The sequence below is a fragment of the Syngnathoides biaculeatus genome, chromosome 14, assembly GCF_019802595.1.
Source record: "Syngnathoides biaculeatus isolate LvHL_M chromosome 14, ASM1980259v1, whole genome shotgun sequence".
In the NCBI taxonomy this organism is placed as follows: domain Eukaryota; kingdom Metazoa; phylum Chordata; class Actinopteri; order Syngnathiformes; family Syngnathidae; genus Syngnathoides; species Syngnathoides biaculeatus.
In genome coordinates, this window is record NC_084653.1 from 19,876,239 (window position 1) to 19,893,349 (window position 17,111).

The window sequence follows — 17,111 nt, forward strand, 5'->3', positions numbered from 1 at the left end:
TAGAGAATGGATGGATGGATGGGATTTTCTTTTTCAAATTTCAACCCCAAGCCAATTGAGTTGAAAGTCATATAAAAACATCCCAACATAAAATCCAAGCTCCATTTAAGATTTTAGCTTCAGGATTTTCCACCCAATAATCAATTGTGACCAAGTTTGCTGAAATTGTCCATTATTGTGTTTCACAGTTCGACTCAGCCAAGATTGTTCATGATCAAATTGTCTCTGTAATTGATTTATTTGTTACAGATCTGGTCAGGGGGTGCAACGGTTCAGTTGAGTGGAGTTCATCTGCCATCCTAATGAAAAACATCACGGATGTTTCACAACAACGCAAAAAAGGAACTGACTAAATGATCAAATTTTATTATAATAAAATACACAAAGCGGATGAATACTGCAACAGGCAAGAATAGCACATCATCTGCCGGAATCCGGACACGCACTCGCGTGCGTAAACAGTCTCGCACGTTTTTGCACTCGCATACATTTACATGTGCACACGTTTCACGCAGTGAGTAACGAGACACTGCCGGCGTTGCTTTGAGATTGTCCGTCGAAAAGCTGTCGGCGCCACACTGTGAATGGGAATGGGCAGGAGGCGGTGGCGGTCAATGTACGGGGGCGGCTCGATGCTCTCCGAAGCCTGCAGGCTGTCTCTGGGCCATAGTGGTGATGGGGGGTGGGGGGGTTCAGAGGTGTGCCCTTGTCCAGCTTCAGTGATAGCGTGAGGGGGGTGGGGGGTGGGGGGGGTGTCGAGGTGCTCCTTCGAGATCACATTCCCATGCGGATACTCTGGATGATCTGAAATATGGCTGAGAGCAAAGCGGGGAAATAATCTTACAACTTGTAGGTAGTGCATGAAACCTCACTTGGTGATTTAGAGCTGAGTATATACAGTGGATAGCAAAAGTCGACACACCCCCTGTTAAAATGCCGTGTCTTTGATCTTCCAAAAAAGACTTTGTCCATCCTCGTGTCGTACAACCTGTACATTTTGTTTTTATCCTTTCCAAGAGAGGTAAACAATGAAATGACTGAAATGTGGTTGCACAATTGTGTGTGCCCTCTAACAATTGATGAACCAAATTAATGTTCACAAACGCATGTTAAATGAGAGTCGGCACTCAACTGCCATTGATTAACCCCAAAGAAATGTCAATGTTCCAATAGAGCTGGTGCACGTGATGTCACCATTTTCACGGCGCCATATTGCCAGTCAAAAAGAGATGTGAGAGAGTGTGAACGGGAGCAGAATATTCACAAAGCCCGAGACTTATCGTGCTGTTGGTTGTTTCAACAGATGAAACAAATATTCAAAGAGGTCATTCTATGGAATACCAGCTGAAAAGACGACAAAATATCAATGGATGTTGGAAGTTAAGTGATGGATGGTGCCCAACCAAATACACACGACTGTGTACCGATCACTTCATTTCAGGTAAGAATTATCCTCCTCAATCTTAAATTACCAAGAAGTATTTATCATGACAAATTGGCTCATTTGGGAACAATGCGTTAAAAAAAACAAAACGACAGGCAGTCGTCTCCAATGTACACGGAAGCGTATTGTGGCCACACGTTAAACTTCGGTAAACCTCTCCCCGACAGACTTTTTTTTCTTAAATATGCAGTTCTCAAATGAGTCCAATGCCTTTTTTAAAAAAGAAAATAAACCATAGGTCACAGTGATGTTTACGTAGGTTAACGTGTGGCCGCAACACGCTTCCGTGTACGGAGGAGCCGATTCGCTGTCTTTTTTTTCCAATCATAGTTAATGAATGCGAGTTTGTGTAAAACCAGGGGTCATTTATTCAAATATTGGTATTTGTATTGAAAAAATCTGAGTGGCTCCATCACTATGTGGGATTTATTTTTGATTGAGAACAGATTCAGCAACATCCAGACTTTTCTACACTTTTAAACTCTTCCGTGTAAATCTCGACGACTTACTCACTATATCCATGTGTCGATCCAGTTGTCCAAGACAAGCAGAACTGGGTTAACAGTCCACTTTCTTATCGGCGAAAACATCGACTTCGGCATTAAATATGGGTCCTCTATGGAAAGTGTCTCATTTTTCTACATACCTTCGATTATTATCACCTTCTAAATGTTTAACGGTATCGGACAAAACTCTGGCAGACGTATTTTCGTGTCGTCTCCAACCGACTTAGCATTGAACAACGCTTTGGTTGACCGGCAATATGGCCAGTCACGTGATTTCGGTGACGTAGGTGCATGAGCTCTGTAGGCTTTCTCCAACAGTTGTTATTATTAATTTTTTGCTTTCGATCACAAACCTTAAGGTTTTGTGCTAGGATTGACTGTTTTTTTGGAACAGCTCAAATTTACTTACTTCTACTAGAGCCAACTGAAGAAAGAAAAAAAAAACAGCCCCAAAGCATAATGCTGCCACCAATATGGTTCCCTGTAGGTATACTGTTTTTATTTTTTGTGTGCCAAACATACCTTTTGGAATTATGGCCAAAAAGGTCAATCTTGGGTTTCATGTGTATCTGAATTAATATCACAAAAAAAATTGGTATTTTAACAAGGATGTGTAGACTTTTTTTAAATAACTCCATTGTAAACTTAGCTACAGTAAACAAAAAAAAAAAGTGTTCCAAAGCTTTACTGAGCCAAGGAACGTATTTTACGTTATAAAAATCTGAAATCACTCCCTCATACAAAAAAAAGTACATTTACTGTACTGAAATCATGACGACCTGTTCTCAATTTCCACACACATTTACTTCTACATCTTCTTGTGAAAACACAGCTCATTCCAGGAATTTATATTATTTGCTACTGCATGGCGATTGCTCCAAACTTTCGCTAAAATGCACATTGTTGACATGCAGTGTGTGCAGTTCACATTTCGCCAACAGAGGAAGAAGCTAACGACAACATGCTACATGAGGTACGTACCTGATCCGCACACAACAAATACAAAAAGGGCAAGCAGCCAGGGGCCCACTGGATACTTTTCTTCCTGTGGTCGCTATGGGAAACACGCACACAACATTATTATCATGAGCACAGTCGAAGCAAGAGTACAATCTCTTTTAGAAAAATACGATTGCAAAGAGGCAGCGCGGTAATGCAGCTGTAAAGCGTTGGCCTCACAGTTCTGAGGACCAGGGATCAAATCCCGGCCCTGCCTGTGTGTAGTTTGCGTGTTCTCTCCATGCCTGAGTGGGTTTACTCCAGTTTCCTCACACGTCCCAAAAACATGTATTGGACCCTCTAAATTGCCCATAGGTATGATTGTGATTGAGTGTGACTGTCTCCATCACTGATCTAAAAAAAAAAAAAGGAGTGGATGGCTCATTGGCCACCAAAACTGACGTTGCCATCCGCCATCTTGATACTCCCAAAACAACCGTGCCGACCTGTACGTTAATCGCCAGTTTCATGGCTGTGAGAAAACATTCCACAGGTAAGTTAGAAAGATTTACTTTGACACTGTTTAAGTTTGTTTGTAAAGGTTTTTTTAAATTTTCTGATGAGCTTAATTCACTTGAAAAAAGTTTTGTTGTTCACTGTTCACTCTCTGCTTCACCTTTATAGGCCGACGGTTTTTCGCGAAAAAGCAATGTCGATATTTTCCCAAACGTCATCAGTGGATGAGCAACAAAACACATTTTCAGTGAAATTTTTGATGAATTTCATAATACAGAACTCTACAAATTGTATTTGATTGTCAAATACGAGGAAACAAGTTTAAATTTTCTGTCTGAAATACGACGTCACAGAGACAACAAATGAACAATGCGTTTAGCATGTATTTTCCCATTGCAAGTCCTTATTTCCAAATATATATCTAACTGATTGACTTAAAATGTAATGTTTTTATGGCAAAAAAATGCTTAGTTTTTTGCTACATTATGATGATAGTGCTTCACAGCGCATTATGGGGAAAGTGAACATGTCACGGAAATCAGGCCCTCGGTAATATGCAAGGTTTCTTGCTAGTCACGGTGTTATATGTTAGCCTTTTTTGGCTTACCAAGTCGAATTAAAAATTCTTCATGTTACCAGAACTGGAAGCATGTCAAGCTCACATGACCAGTTTTAATTCTACATGCCAAACTTTGAGAAAAACCCTGCAATAATCCAATTTATAAACCATGTCCTCTACACGTTTTGGGAGTACCAAGGTGGCGGCCAACTGGCTTCAACCAATCGACACACCGCTAGATGTGTATGTGCTATCCAGTCGTTTTTTTTTTTTTTGTTTTTTTTTTTAAGATCAGTGGTGTACCCCACCTCCTGCCCGATGACAGCTGGGGTCGGCTCCACCTTCCCCCAAATGGAAAGCAACTCATAATTGTTTGAAGTAGAAACGCTCTGCACTACATTGTGATATTGCTTTATGCTAACTTTTTTTATTTCCATACTTATTTACTGTAAAGCCCCCGCATGTTTGTTTATATTCGCTTATTGAATGCCAGGGAATACATACACTCATGCACAAGCTGTTGTCGGCCACAGCTCCACCCTGACACTCACACGTAGACTTGCTGTCATAGGCCATCCCACAACGTCCCGCCTCTTAAAGGTAGACACACGTAAAGACACAACAATAGGTACGGTATTTTCTACGTATTTTTTGAAATGATTTGTGTGTGTGTGTTCAAACATATTTCTGTTTAAAACATGTTTTAAAAAATAAGTTTAAAGCATGTGGGAGGGTTAACCCCCCCCCTTTTTTTTTAATTAATGGTCTTGTCCAATAAAGGCTTTTAACCTATGATTGGTCAAGTTTATTTGAGTTAAAAGAGTCTCAAAGGGCTTCACAGGCCCACAGCTGTCCATGATTTATTTGAACATTATTATTATTATTATTGATAATAAAGTGAGGTGATCTGAATGTGAAAACTGTAACTCACCATTTAATATGACTTTAATATGAGAATAGGTGCTGTGAATGAAACTTTTTTTTTTTTTTTTTTTTTGGGCAATCAATCCACCGAGCATCGTTGTTTTCCTCCATCCAAGTCAAGGTGAGGAGGGGGCGGTGAGTAAATGTTAATTACATCCGTAATATCGTGATTTATGACACGGAACCAACGTGATGAGTCTCCGCATGCATGAAGAGCAGGACCGGAGACCCTCCCTCGTGCTCCGAACCAGGCTGGAAGGGGTGGGGGGGGGACGAGCATGCGGGACTTGGATGACAGCTTTTGTCGGGCTAATGTCATCATGCTGACAGTTTAATGGGCTCACCAGCGTCTTGGCCACGTTTCCTCTCTGCGTGATGTTCTTGCTGTGTTTCTCGTTCGCCATTCGGATCCTCTGTTTGGCCACCATCTTCCCAAACGTCTGGAAAGCGCCACTCTGGACAAACCAGCCGGTAGATGTCCCTTATTATTATTATTTTATTATTAAGTAATCTAGAATATGTAGGCTGATACCACTAGCTTCAAGCGGTATCAAGCTCAGGAATCTTACACGGTCTGCAACCGGAAATTCAGAAATATTTTCAGAACAAGGGATTGGAATATCAGTATGGTAACGCATGGCTTTTCCCGAGTTGTATATATTTGACATACTGATTTTAAAAAACTTGAAGTTAACGTTAGCAGTGCAAGTTGTTATGTTCGTGCTTTGATTGGCCTTTCTTCATTGGGGGTATATTTGTTGCGGAGTGTTTTCCGGAAACCAATAAATCAATTCGGGAAGTGCTACAAAGCTTCACAAGTGGGCCAGGAGGACTTCATTTGAAAAACTGAACTAAACAAAAGTATAATACATAAAATAACTGTAATAGTGTATGTAGCAGTATATATTGGGTAAAGGACAAAATATTGTAGTAGTAGTAGTAGTAGGTTTATCCTACGCCTAGTGAGAAATGAATCAAATCAGAAATTTGCTTTTCCATTTTATATAACGTTGTGAAAGGGTAACAAGAAAATTCAGAGTGGAGATTATTTTATTTCTGTCAAATATGTGAAGCACAAGCCGTCCATCCAGCACCTCTCCCCTGCAAGTTTGCCCTCACATTCACAGCCATCATAGTTCATCGTAAGTATGCAATTTTTTTTTTTTTAAGCATGTTACCGTATTAATGGGGGTAAATATTTTACTCCAATATACTCTTCAGTAGGACAGCACACTGGAATTGGATGTATAAGCACATTTTTGAGGTTCAGTGTTCTGACCATCCTGTGCGAAATTTGCATGTTCTTTGAGAAGTGTACAGTGTGTGGATGTTAGATCTATCTATCTATATCTATCTATCTATCTATCTATCTATCTATCTATCTATCTATCTATCTATCTATCTATCTATCTATCTATCTATCTATCTATCTATCTATCTATCTATCTATCTATCTATCTATCTATCTATCTATCTATCTATCTATCTATCTATCTATATACAGGTACATAGACACGCGTATATGGTGGCACGGTGGACATCTGGCTCACAGTTGAGGACCCGGGGTTCAAATCCGGGCCCCACCTGTGTGGACTTTTCATGTTCTCCCCGGGTCTTTGTGCGCCCCTCCCGGGCACTCCAGTTTCCTCCCACATCCCAAAAACATCCATTAATTGGAGACTCTAAATTGCCCGTAGGTGTGAGCGTGAACGGTTGTTTGTTATCTTCCCTTCCGACTGACAACCAGTTCAGGGTGTACCCCGCTTCCTGCCCGAAGATAGCTGGGATAGGCTCCAGGGTGGCCGTGACCCTTGTGAGGATAAGATGCTCAGAAAATGGATGGATGAATTGATACATCTTATATATATTATGCGTTGCCATGTGAATCTGTTGTGCCCAAGGCCTTCAGATTCAGCCGTGTTGGCTGAATTAGTTTCAGTTATATTAGCAACGGGGCTGTTTATTCAATCGATCAGATAAATAAATTTGTCCTCAATGATATCAACATTTTTTTTTTGTCCTCTCATTGTTTAGTCAGAACAAACCTTGTCACACCCAAGTTCGACTAGCAAAGCATATCTGTAGCGATCCGCACACATAATTCCTTTAATAATCAGTATCTGGTGGCACAATGGATCAGCCGGGAAAACATTGGCCGCACAGTTCTGAGGTCCCGGGTTTGATCCCGGACCCGCCTGTGTGGATTTTGCGTGTTCTCCCCGTCCCTGCGTTGGTTTTCTCCGGGCACTCCGGTTTCCTCCCACACCCCTAAAACATCCAACATTAATTGGACACTCTAAATTTCCCTTAGGTGTGATTGTGAGTGCAGCCGTTTGTCTCTATGCGCCCTGGCAACCAGTTCAGGGTGTACCCCGCCTCCTCCCTGTTGACAGCTGGGATAGGCTCCAGCACTCCCCGCGACCCTTGTGAGGATAAGCGGGTAAGAAAATGAATGGATGAATGATCAGTACCTTTAATTGATGTATTTTATTGAAATGTTTTTGGCATATTATTAGATAAAATTAGATTAAATAGACAAATCACATTTATCTCCCATACCTCAGGTTTCTCGAAGCATACAACATAGCCAAGACACTTTTGAATTTAAAAAAATTGATTCATTTTTTCTCAACGAAAACCAACACAACTACTATTCCAATGAATTCACGTATTGTTTTCGAAGCCGTTACCGCCGACTTGCGTCATACCCTCCGTTTGACAAGCTGCTCAGAGAGACCCGCTTTAGTTGCCTAGCAACCCCTGTCAATGTTACTTAGGCAGTCCAACAATGGAGACCGGAGACAACCTCGGCGTGTCACAGTGAACGGTGCAAATTATGGCATCCCGACCAGTGAATTAAAACCAGACTGGATTTAAAAAAAAATGAAAGTTGGGGGTGGTCAGGGGAAACTTATTGTATACATTTTCCTCAGAAGTATGCTTATCCCATTTCACACATACATAGACACTCGTAGTGAGACAACATCCACGCATAGGGAACATCAACATGTTTGAGAAAGTGTTGCTTGACCCTCCCTCCCTCCTTCGTTGCCGTGCATGCTGCACTAAAACCACAAATAGTTTCTCTCTCCATGCTCGGGCTGTACATCAAAGCGTGACCTGCTTTTCAAGATTTACAATTTGATGTCCCAAGGGTGAGCATTGTCTGAGTGTGCGTGCGTGCAGACATGGCTGCACAATTGCACTGTAACATAGTACTGTACACTTTTTTTTTTTTTTTTTGCTGCAGACAACCGCTGCAAGGGAAAGGAAATGCTAATCACCGAAATACAACAGAAGTACAATAAATTCTTGACGTTGGATGATCAAATTTCTTGTTCGTCAGCCAGCGAGCAGCATGTATCGTCAAATGTTGTTTTGATGTACCGTAATTCCCGGCGACTTTTTTCACATGCTTTCAACCCTGCGGTTTATGCGGTGGCGCGGCTAATTTGTGCAATTTTTCTAACGACCCCAAGGGGGCACTTGAGCGGAAAAGGTAAAAATGAGACCGGTGGAATATATGTGCCGAGGAAGTGACGTTTACTGGCCCTGTGAGCGCTGCGCAAGCGTTAGTGCTGCGCTAGCGTTAGCGCTGCACAAGTGTGTTGCTCCTATGTTACTAGCGTGTCTCAGTGACATTTATCAGTAAGTTTTGTTTTAACCGCTCCTGTTAGCGTTAGCATGATGCTAGCATAAGCGCAGGGCTCAGCAACCTTTTTGAGGCTGAGGGCTACTTCCTGAGCACCGATCGTGAGAAGGGCTACTTACCTGTTTGCGGCAAATTTCAGACTCAGTTCATTACACGTGCATAAAATATTGAAATTTATTGATTTTTATTATTAAGATAGTCAGATTAAAGCACAAATAATAGAAAAATTTTTGGCGGATGGTATTTTTAGAACATACCTCGCGGGCGCCTTATATGGTCCTCGCGGGCAGCAATTCGCCCGCGGGCACCGCATTGGTGACCCCTGTGTTAGCGCTAGCTTTAGCGCGGCACCAGCATTAGCATCTTAATCATCATCTTAATTGTAAAATGATTGGATGTTTTTTGAAGCTGTTTGTAGAGTTCCAAAACTCTGAATGATGACGGAAGGATGCTCCTTGCTATCAGCATTTGCCATACAGTTTCTCATAAAAAAAAAAGATGATTCTGTTATTGCAGCTAATGAGATCAATATTTTTAATACAATATTTCGTTTCATGTGAAACAATATACTAAACGCATTGGAGCACTAAGGGTAGACATCTTTCACAAATATATAGTGATGATAATTGTCAGAACGACTTGGAATTTCCCTATCCTTCGCTAAATTACCGTAATTTCCGGCCTATAAACGGCGACTTTTTTCGCACGCTTTCAACCCTGCGCTTTATGCGGTGATGCGGCTAATTTGTCCATTTTTTCTAATGAAAAAGGAAAAGGTAAGAATGAGACCGGTGGAATATACGTGCCGAAGAAGTGACTTTTACAGGCCCTGTTAGCGCTGCGCTAGCGTGTTGCTGCTGTGTTACTGGCTTGTCTCAGTGATATTTACCGGTAAGTTTTATTTTAACCGGCCCAGTTAGCATTAGCGCGGTGCTAGTGTTAGCACTGGCATTAAACTCTTTCTGTGTACCCTATTTTTTTGTAAATATTTCGTGTTTCAACGTGGACACTTCTGGCTTTTACACAGCTGCGGCGAATAGCTGCCCGCGAGGACCATATAAGGCGCCCGCGAGGTATGTTCTAAAAATACCATCCGCCAAAAATTACTATAATTTGTGCTTTAATCTGACTATCCTAATAATAAAAATCAATAAATTTCAATATTTTATTAATTTTATCAATATTTAATAAATTTCAATATTTTATGTACGTGTAATGAACTGAGTCTGAAATTTGCCGCAAACAGGTATGTACGTACCAAATGGTATTTCCTTTACAAATGTACTCTGTGAAGCTTGTAACCAGTTGCGCTCTGTAGGCTGTGAATTTTATATATATATATATATATATATATATATATATATATAATTGAACGGTTCGTATTGCTTGCATCTTACATTATTTTCACCACTTGTACTGAGCCAAGGCACACATTTTACATCAGGAAAACCACCAAACAAAAATGTCCCAAAAAGTATGACGATATCATCTCAATTTACACCTGAATTGACTTAATGTGAACTCTGGGCCAGTATAATTGAACACAAAGCTGATTTAAAGTACGACAAAATGCTTCTTTATTGTGCTGCTCTACTGCAAAAACACAAAAGACAATTATGATAAAGTAGAGTTACAAAAAAAAAGAATCCCAGTTCTTTAAAATGACGACCGGTACGACTCGATTGTACGAAAAAAGATCCTTTTGATGTCAAATATGCAGACGAGGCGTCTAGTTTCCACCATCCACCTGTTCAAACAGTGCTTCAAATTTCGCCTTGCAGATAACGCAATGTCATAACACTGTTGTGACATACATATCTTTGCGATTGGCAAGCAGAAAGAAAGATTGCAGAAGGAGTTTACAACCCTTCGGGCCCATAATTATTCAAAATGTCAACAGGAGGACACCCAGACGTGTTAGCGTGTCGCATGTGTGAACTGAGAGGCTGGAGCTGACTTTTACGAGACAAACGCCAGAGATCCCGTGCCCTCACTACGCTCGTATTCATATTCGAACCACTCCCACGTTTAAATATGTTCAGCATTTATATTGGCGTGTCCATGACCTACATTCTAGCTTGTTTATGTCAAAGCCTAGCGCAGATGCTCACTGGAGAGCGGAAATGTATCCAAAGTGGCAGGTAAACACTCGTTCAAGCTAGCAAAATAAACCCAAAAACCCAAAAGATGTATTCAGGTCAAGAGAGATGAGCGTGGAAGTATCTGCGTGAGAGGCCGTGGCATGAACAACATGAGCTCTGTTTGAAAACGGATCGGCGGGTTCGCCCGGTTGAAAGTCGTTACGCCCAAAACAAGCGCGCTTCTTTTCCCGCGACGGCCAGACGTGTTTTCTGGCTGACTCGCGCTTGGCCTTGATGCTGCGCTAACTGCGCATCCAGACAGAGCTTCGTGTGTAATTGTACAGTAAAATATACACACATGCTGGCCTGGCAGGTTTGTGTACTGCAGCTCAGGTTCACTTGACATTCTGTCTGCAAACAAATTCAGTATCACAGGTGTGCGGTACGTGCAATGCTAATGTTGCTTACAAGAGATACAGTGTGACAAAGCTGCAAAATGCTGTGTTCATCAAAAACATTTATTAACATTCTTCCCGTACATTCTTTATAAGGGATTCTGTGAATAAGCAAAACAACGTAAATTGAAAGAAATACTATAAGCTTAAATATAAGGTAGCAGTTACAGTGAAGAAAATGAGCATTTGACCACCCTGCTACATTGCAAGTTCTCCCACTTAGAAATCATGGAGGGGTCTGGAATTTTCATCGTAGGTGCATGTCCACTGTGAGAGAGATCATCTAAAAAGGAAAATCCAGAAATCACAATGTATGATTTTTTTTAAACAATTTATTTGTGTGATACTGCTGCAAATAAGTATTTGAACACCTGAGAAAGCCAATCTTAACATTTGGTACAGTAGCATTTGTTTGCAATTACAGAGGGCAAACGTTTCCTGTAGTTGTTCACCAGCTTTGCACACACTGCAGGGGGGATTTTGGCCCACTCCTCCACACAGATCTTCTCTAGATCAGACAGGTTTCTGGGCTGTCGCTGAGAAACATGGAGTTTCCGTTCCCTCCAAAGATTTACTATTAGGTTTAGGTCTGGAGACCGGCAAGGCCATGCCAGAACCTTGATATTCTTCTTACGGAGGCACTCCTTGGTTTTCTTGGGTGTGTGCTTCGGGTCATTGCCACGTTGAAACACCCAGCCACGCCCCATCTTCAATGCTCTGACTGAGCGAAAGAGGTTGTTCCCCAAAATCTCACAATACGTGGCCGCGGTCATCCTCTCCTTAATACAGTACTGTTGTACAGTCCCTTGTGCAGGAAAAACACCCCCAAAGCATGATGCTACCACATCCATGCTTCACAGTAGGGATGGTGTTCTTGGGATGGAACTCATCATTTGTCTTCCTCCAAATACGGTCAATGGAATTACGACCAAAAAGTTCCATTTTGGTCTCATCTGGCCAAAAAACTTTCTCCCACGACTCCTCTGTATCATCCAAATGATCATTGGCAAACTGAAGACGGGAAACCTCCTGTGCCAAATGTGATTTCAAACCATGACATCTTAGTGTATTACCAACAGTCACCTTGGAAACGGTGGTCCCAGCTCTTTTCAGGTCATTGACCAAGTCCTGTCGTGTAGTCCTGGGCTGATTCGTCACCTTGCAATTTCTCCGTAGCCCTTGTGTTCAGTTGTACATACAATTTTGTCGCTGGTGTCTTTGGAGAGCTCTTTGGTCTTGGCCATGTTGCAAGTTTTAGTCTTACCGATTGTATGGGGTGGACAGGTGTCTTTATGCAGCTCACGACCTCACACGGGTGCATCTGTTTCAGGATAATACATGGAGTGGAGGTGGACTTTTAAAGGCGTACTAACAGGTCTTTGAGGGTCAGAATTCTCGCTGATAGACAGATGTTCAAATACTTATTTGGGGCTGTATCACACAAATCGTTAAAAAAATCATACATTGTGATTTCTGGATTTTTCTTTGGAGATGATCTCTCTCACAGTGGACATGCACCTACGATGAAAATTTCAGACCCCTCCATGATTTCCAAGTGGGAGACTCTTCAATATAGCAGTGTGTTCAAATACTTATTTTCTTCACTCCGTTTCATTACGTTTTTCCATTTACAAGTCACAAAAACCCAAATACTTTACGGCCTTCGAAGGAGACAATTGTGGTTGTACATTTTGCATCCCTTTTCATCGTAATGTAATATTGAAATGTCAGAAATAGTTCCGTCAGTGATAAAAGATTAGCGTTTTTTTAATATTTTTTCCCAGTTTAAAAGTTGCATTCAGTTTAAAAAGCACTCATAATTATTTACACACCTTCCTCTTGAAACACTGTGACGCGATAGTCGTATTTGATCACAAAAGCACGAATCCAACCTTGAAGTGGAGTCACTTCTGGTCTGTCATGCATTGTGTGGGTTATGAAATATGCGATACGGCAGAATGACACAATGGCTCAATGCCAGTTTTCCGTTGAGCGGCTGAGTCACTTCTGACCCGGTGAATTGTTGATTACACTTTCAACTTATTAGAAACTTCAACAGGAAGTCCGCACACAACTCCGGTATATAAAAAAAGACAAATGAGGGAAGAGGTGAAAGTCCTCACATCACACCCATGTAAGTTTTGCCACACAACCCCTCCCTCTTCAGCTATGCCGGCCTTTTGAATCCCAGTTTCAACACCCATCAAGTGTTTGGGCACGTTTCTAAACTACCAGTCGATAAACATCTAATAGTAACAACGGGAACATGCTTTATCTTTTTTTTTTTTTTTTTTTTTTGAAGGGGGAGGGGCAGACATTTTAGGTTTTTGTGTCACACGACATGAAAACAAGTCGGGACTTTAATGGCATAGATACATTGAACTGTACGCACGTGAGGTGAGCTGAAGTACGCTTCTCAAATAGTTCTCGAGAATTTAGGTGTGGTCCCATAACCGCGTACTTGTCGGAATAAGTAAATCATTTGCATCCCGCGGCTAGACGTGATACAAATAGAAGACTGTCAGAGACAAATTAGATGTTCATTTCATCAGACAACTAAAGTACAAGGTGTTAGTTTCATCAGACACGGCTCATATCGGTAAAATGATACGCTGCCAAAATGTCTATATTGGACACATTTTAACAGAAATAACTCAGCAGCATTAAGTTCCAATAAGACTGGAATGATAAAGTTATTTTTGTGATATTGTCGTTTCACTTCAGTAAAATGTCAACAATTTGACTTGCATGTAATTGTTGTGGGTGGCACGGTGGAGCGGCTGGTAATGCGTTGACCTCACAGTTCTGAGGTGCCGGGTTCAATCCCAGACCCGCCTGTGAGGAGTTGGCATGTTCTCCCCGTGCCACTCCGGTTTCCTCCCACATCCCAAAAACATGTAGACTTAATTGGAGACTCTAAATTGCCGCTAGGTGTGATTGTGGGTGCAGCTCTTTGTCTCAATGTGCCCTACGATTGGCTGGCAACAAGTTTAGGGTGTACGGGCCTTGTGAGGATAAGCGGCAAAGAAAATGGATGGATGAAAATTGGATCGTAAATCAGATGTCATGGAAAATAGTGACAACCAAGTACTACTTACTGCAAATGTACAAATGTTTAGCTCATGATTGATTGATTTGAAATTCTCGAATATCTGTCAAAAATTAAGAAATTTGGAAAATTTGGTACAGATTTTCTGACAAATGAAAAGAAAACTAGACTTGTTTTACATTTGCGTGGCCACATAAAATGATATGACGGGCTGGATCTTGTTTTAACAAAAGTTTTGGACATATTTATATTGCCCACCACCACGCAGAGAAGCAGGCCACACACACGCAGAAATGCAAAAAGTTTTTTTTTTTAAATTTGCATCTCCAAAATGTTGCCATGTCACCAAGTTGAGAGGCAGGACCCAACAGTTTTGATCAGTTTTTAGTGAAAAATGGTTCCAGCATTGTACCACACTTTGGAAACATCCATCCATCCATCCATCTTATTTTGCCGCTTATCCTCAGAAGGGGCGCGGGGAGTGCTGGAGCCTATCCCAGCTGTCAACGGGCAGGAAGCGAGGTACACCCTGAACTGGCCGCCAGCAAATCGCAGGGCACATCGAGACAAACAACCGCACTCACAATCACACCTAGGGGCAATTTAGAGTGTCCAATTAATGTTACTTGTTTTTGGAATGTGGGAGGAAACCGGAGTGCCCGGAGAAAACCCACGCGGGCACGGGGAGAACATGCAAAGTCCACACGGATGGGTCCGGGATTGATCCCGAGACCTCAGAACTGTGAGGTCAACGCTTCACCAGCTGATTCACCGTCCCGCCTGGAAACTTTCCATTTAAAAAAAAACAAACAAAAAAAGTTTTCTGGTCGTGAAAGCATTTGGAACGAACAATATGTACATAAACAACTAAACCCTCACAAAAATGTGAAGACTCGCTGGCCTACATTTAGGTTTAAAGCCCGACAGTTTTTTTGATCTCAATTTCTGTGATTTCATCGTTACAAGTGGTCCTCACTTTACTCCGGCGCTCCATTCCTCACTTGCGACAGAACCCCGAATTGGTCCGTTCTAAGTCGCAATGCCTGTGGGAGCCATATTGTCGGAGCGTATTGAGACACAAAACCAGCACGCTGCTTTAGCAGCTAACCACTGCTGTTTTACTCTGCGACCGTTCGGGGAAACAAAAGCGCCACGGACAAAAGAGAGACACAATGTCGACCAGGGTGAAAACCCGAGAGAGTAGAAGAACAGAGGACGGGGGGCACACACGCACACTTGGGGCGGGAGAAGGCCGACGTCACTTTACTAAACGATCCAATCCCTGTCGGGCAGGACTAAGAATATGCGCGCTCTAAAGCGGCGTAATTACCAGTCAATTACTGTAATTATGAAGAGGGAGTGACAAACTGTAACCAGAAAAAAATAATAAAGTTAGGTATGCAGCACAAATAGTAACGAAAACATAAACAAAATAAATAAACCAAAACATTCTAGAATTTCGGTATAGTGGTCCTAGTATTAGTTTTCCTTGAGTGTTGTGTGACTAAACTTGACAAATACAACAACCTTGTCATGGTTAATGTAGAAATACACGCTTTCATTTTTCACATTTTACCCCCATTATGAATGAAAGCGCAGAATCACATTTTCCTCTGATGCTCAAGTGACCAGTTATGAACATTTTAACGACTGTTTACTGGAAAAGCACCACTTCAAGTTGACGCAGACGTGCCTCAAAATAGCCCCGAAAATCATTTAAATGGTGCAATTCTCTCTTTCAGAAAGCCAAAATCAACAACTGGCGTGACTGCATGGACAGAAAAAAAAAATGCTGACAGCAAGTTCCTACAGTAGCTCATGGCCAGCTGCTCTGTGTGTGCGTATGCGAGTATGTTTTGGATCGCTGCTCACAGGTGATGCCAGCAGCTCGCGGCAGAATAAAAAAAAAAAAAAGGTGGGTAAAAGCAAAGTTTAGCACGCTTTGAATGCAGCAGTTCAGCTAGACATGCCACTGATTCAATTAAAAACCATCTCTGTTCACCTGAGCAGAAGTTATGACACAAAATAAATCTACAAAAACCCCTCAAGCGTTCATGTGTGGAAAGCTCGAGCTCGGAAAACCCTCGGGGCGAGACAAACGCTCGGTTGAGGGAACGTGAGCGGGAGTGTGTGGGTATATTTTGGTCTCCAACTCTGTGGACTTGGCGAAATTCCCAGCTCGGATCAGGCTGAGCGCCAACAAAAACTGTTTGTTTGCTGCCCGAGGGAGGCGGCGGACCACCGAACGTGCAAAGTGATGTCATGTACAGTACACACTTACTCTGGATGAATTATATAACACAGCAGAGGAAAACAATGATAACACATTGCAACTTTTCCAGTTGTAGTGTAACTTTCAAAAAACAAAACAAAACAAAAAAAAAGAACATTTTTACACTACCAAGTATAATTTAAGGGTGCATTCCGTCCCCTCCAAAATGGACATTTACTCAGCCATCCTTTTTTCTATATTTCTTTCTTTCCCCATTTAGAGGAGAAGATGGAAGGCAGAGAAGGTAGAGTAAAGGAGGCAAGCGTGAATGGCCTGGAAGTGCCGTTGATCAGTAAGAAAGAAGTTAGGAAGGCACTGGACAGAATGAAAAATGGAAAGACAGTTGGTCCCGATGACATATCAGTGGAGGTATGGAAGCGATTTGGTGAGGTGGCTGTGGAGTTTTTGACCAACTTATTCAATAGAATACTAGCGGGAGAGAAGATGCCAGAAGAATGGAGGAAAAGTGTGCTAGTCCCCATTTTTAAGAACAAATCTGATGTACAGAGCTGTGGAAACTACAGAGGACTAAAGAGGATAAGCCACACAATGAAGTTATGGGAAAGAGTAGTGGAGGCTAGACTCAGGACGGAAGTAAGTATCTGTGAGCATTAGTATGGTTTCATGCCTAGAAAGAGTACCACAGATGCACTAATTGCCTTGAGGATGCTTGTGGAAAAGTACAGAGAAGGTCAGAAGGAGCTACATTGGGTC

At 41.8% G+C, this 17,111-nt stretch overlaps 1 protein-coding gene and 1 long non-coding RNA gene across 2 annotated transcripts; one reads left to right on the forward strand and one right to left on the reverse strand.

The window, feature by feature from the left end:
• Window positions 1-382: 382 nt before the first annotated feature.
• On the reverse strand, window positions 383-5,367 carry serp2 (stress-associated endoplasmic reticulum protein family member 2). Its single transcript, XM_061841735.1, has 3 exons — window positions 5,233-5,367; window positions 2,932-3,004; window positions 383-815 (listed from the first exon to the last, which is right to left on the reverse strand). The coding sequence occupies exons 1-3, from the start codon at window positions 5,314-5,316 to the stop codon at window positions 775-777; spliced, it is 198 nt and encodes a 65-aa protein (XP_061697719.1). The 5' UTR covers window positions 5,317-5,367; the 3' UTR covers window positions 383-774.
• LOC133512274 (uncharacterized) lies at window positions 5,239-6,667 on the forward strand. Its single transcript, XR_009798149.1, has 3 exons — window positions 5,239-5,359; window positions 5,962-6,030; window positions 6,393-6,667. It is a non-coding gene; the product is annotated as an uncharacterized LOC133512274 (long non-coding RNA).
• Window positions 6,668-17,111: the final 10,444 nt, after the last annotated feature.

Coding starts and splice junctions, on each gene's coding strand:
- serp2 (XM_061841735.1), bottom strand. CDS start 5,316: ATGGTGGCCAAACAGAGGATCCGAATGGCGAACGAGAAACACAGCAAG. Junction 3,005..5,232: donor GAAACGTGGCCAAGACGCTG/GTGAGCCCATTA, acceptor TGTTTCCCATAG/CGACCACAGGAAGAAAAGTA. Junction 816..2,931: donor ATTTGTTGTGTGCGGATCAG/GTACGTACCTCA, acceptor CTTTGCTCTCAG/CCATATTTCAGATCATCCAG.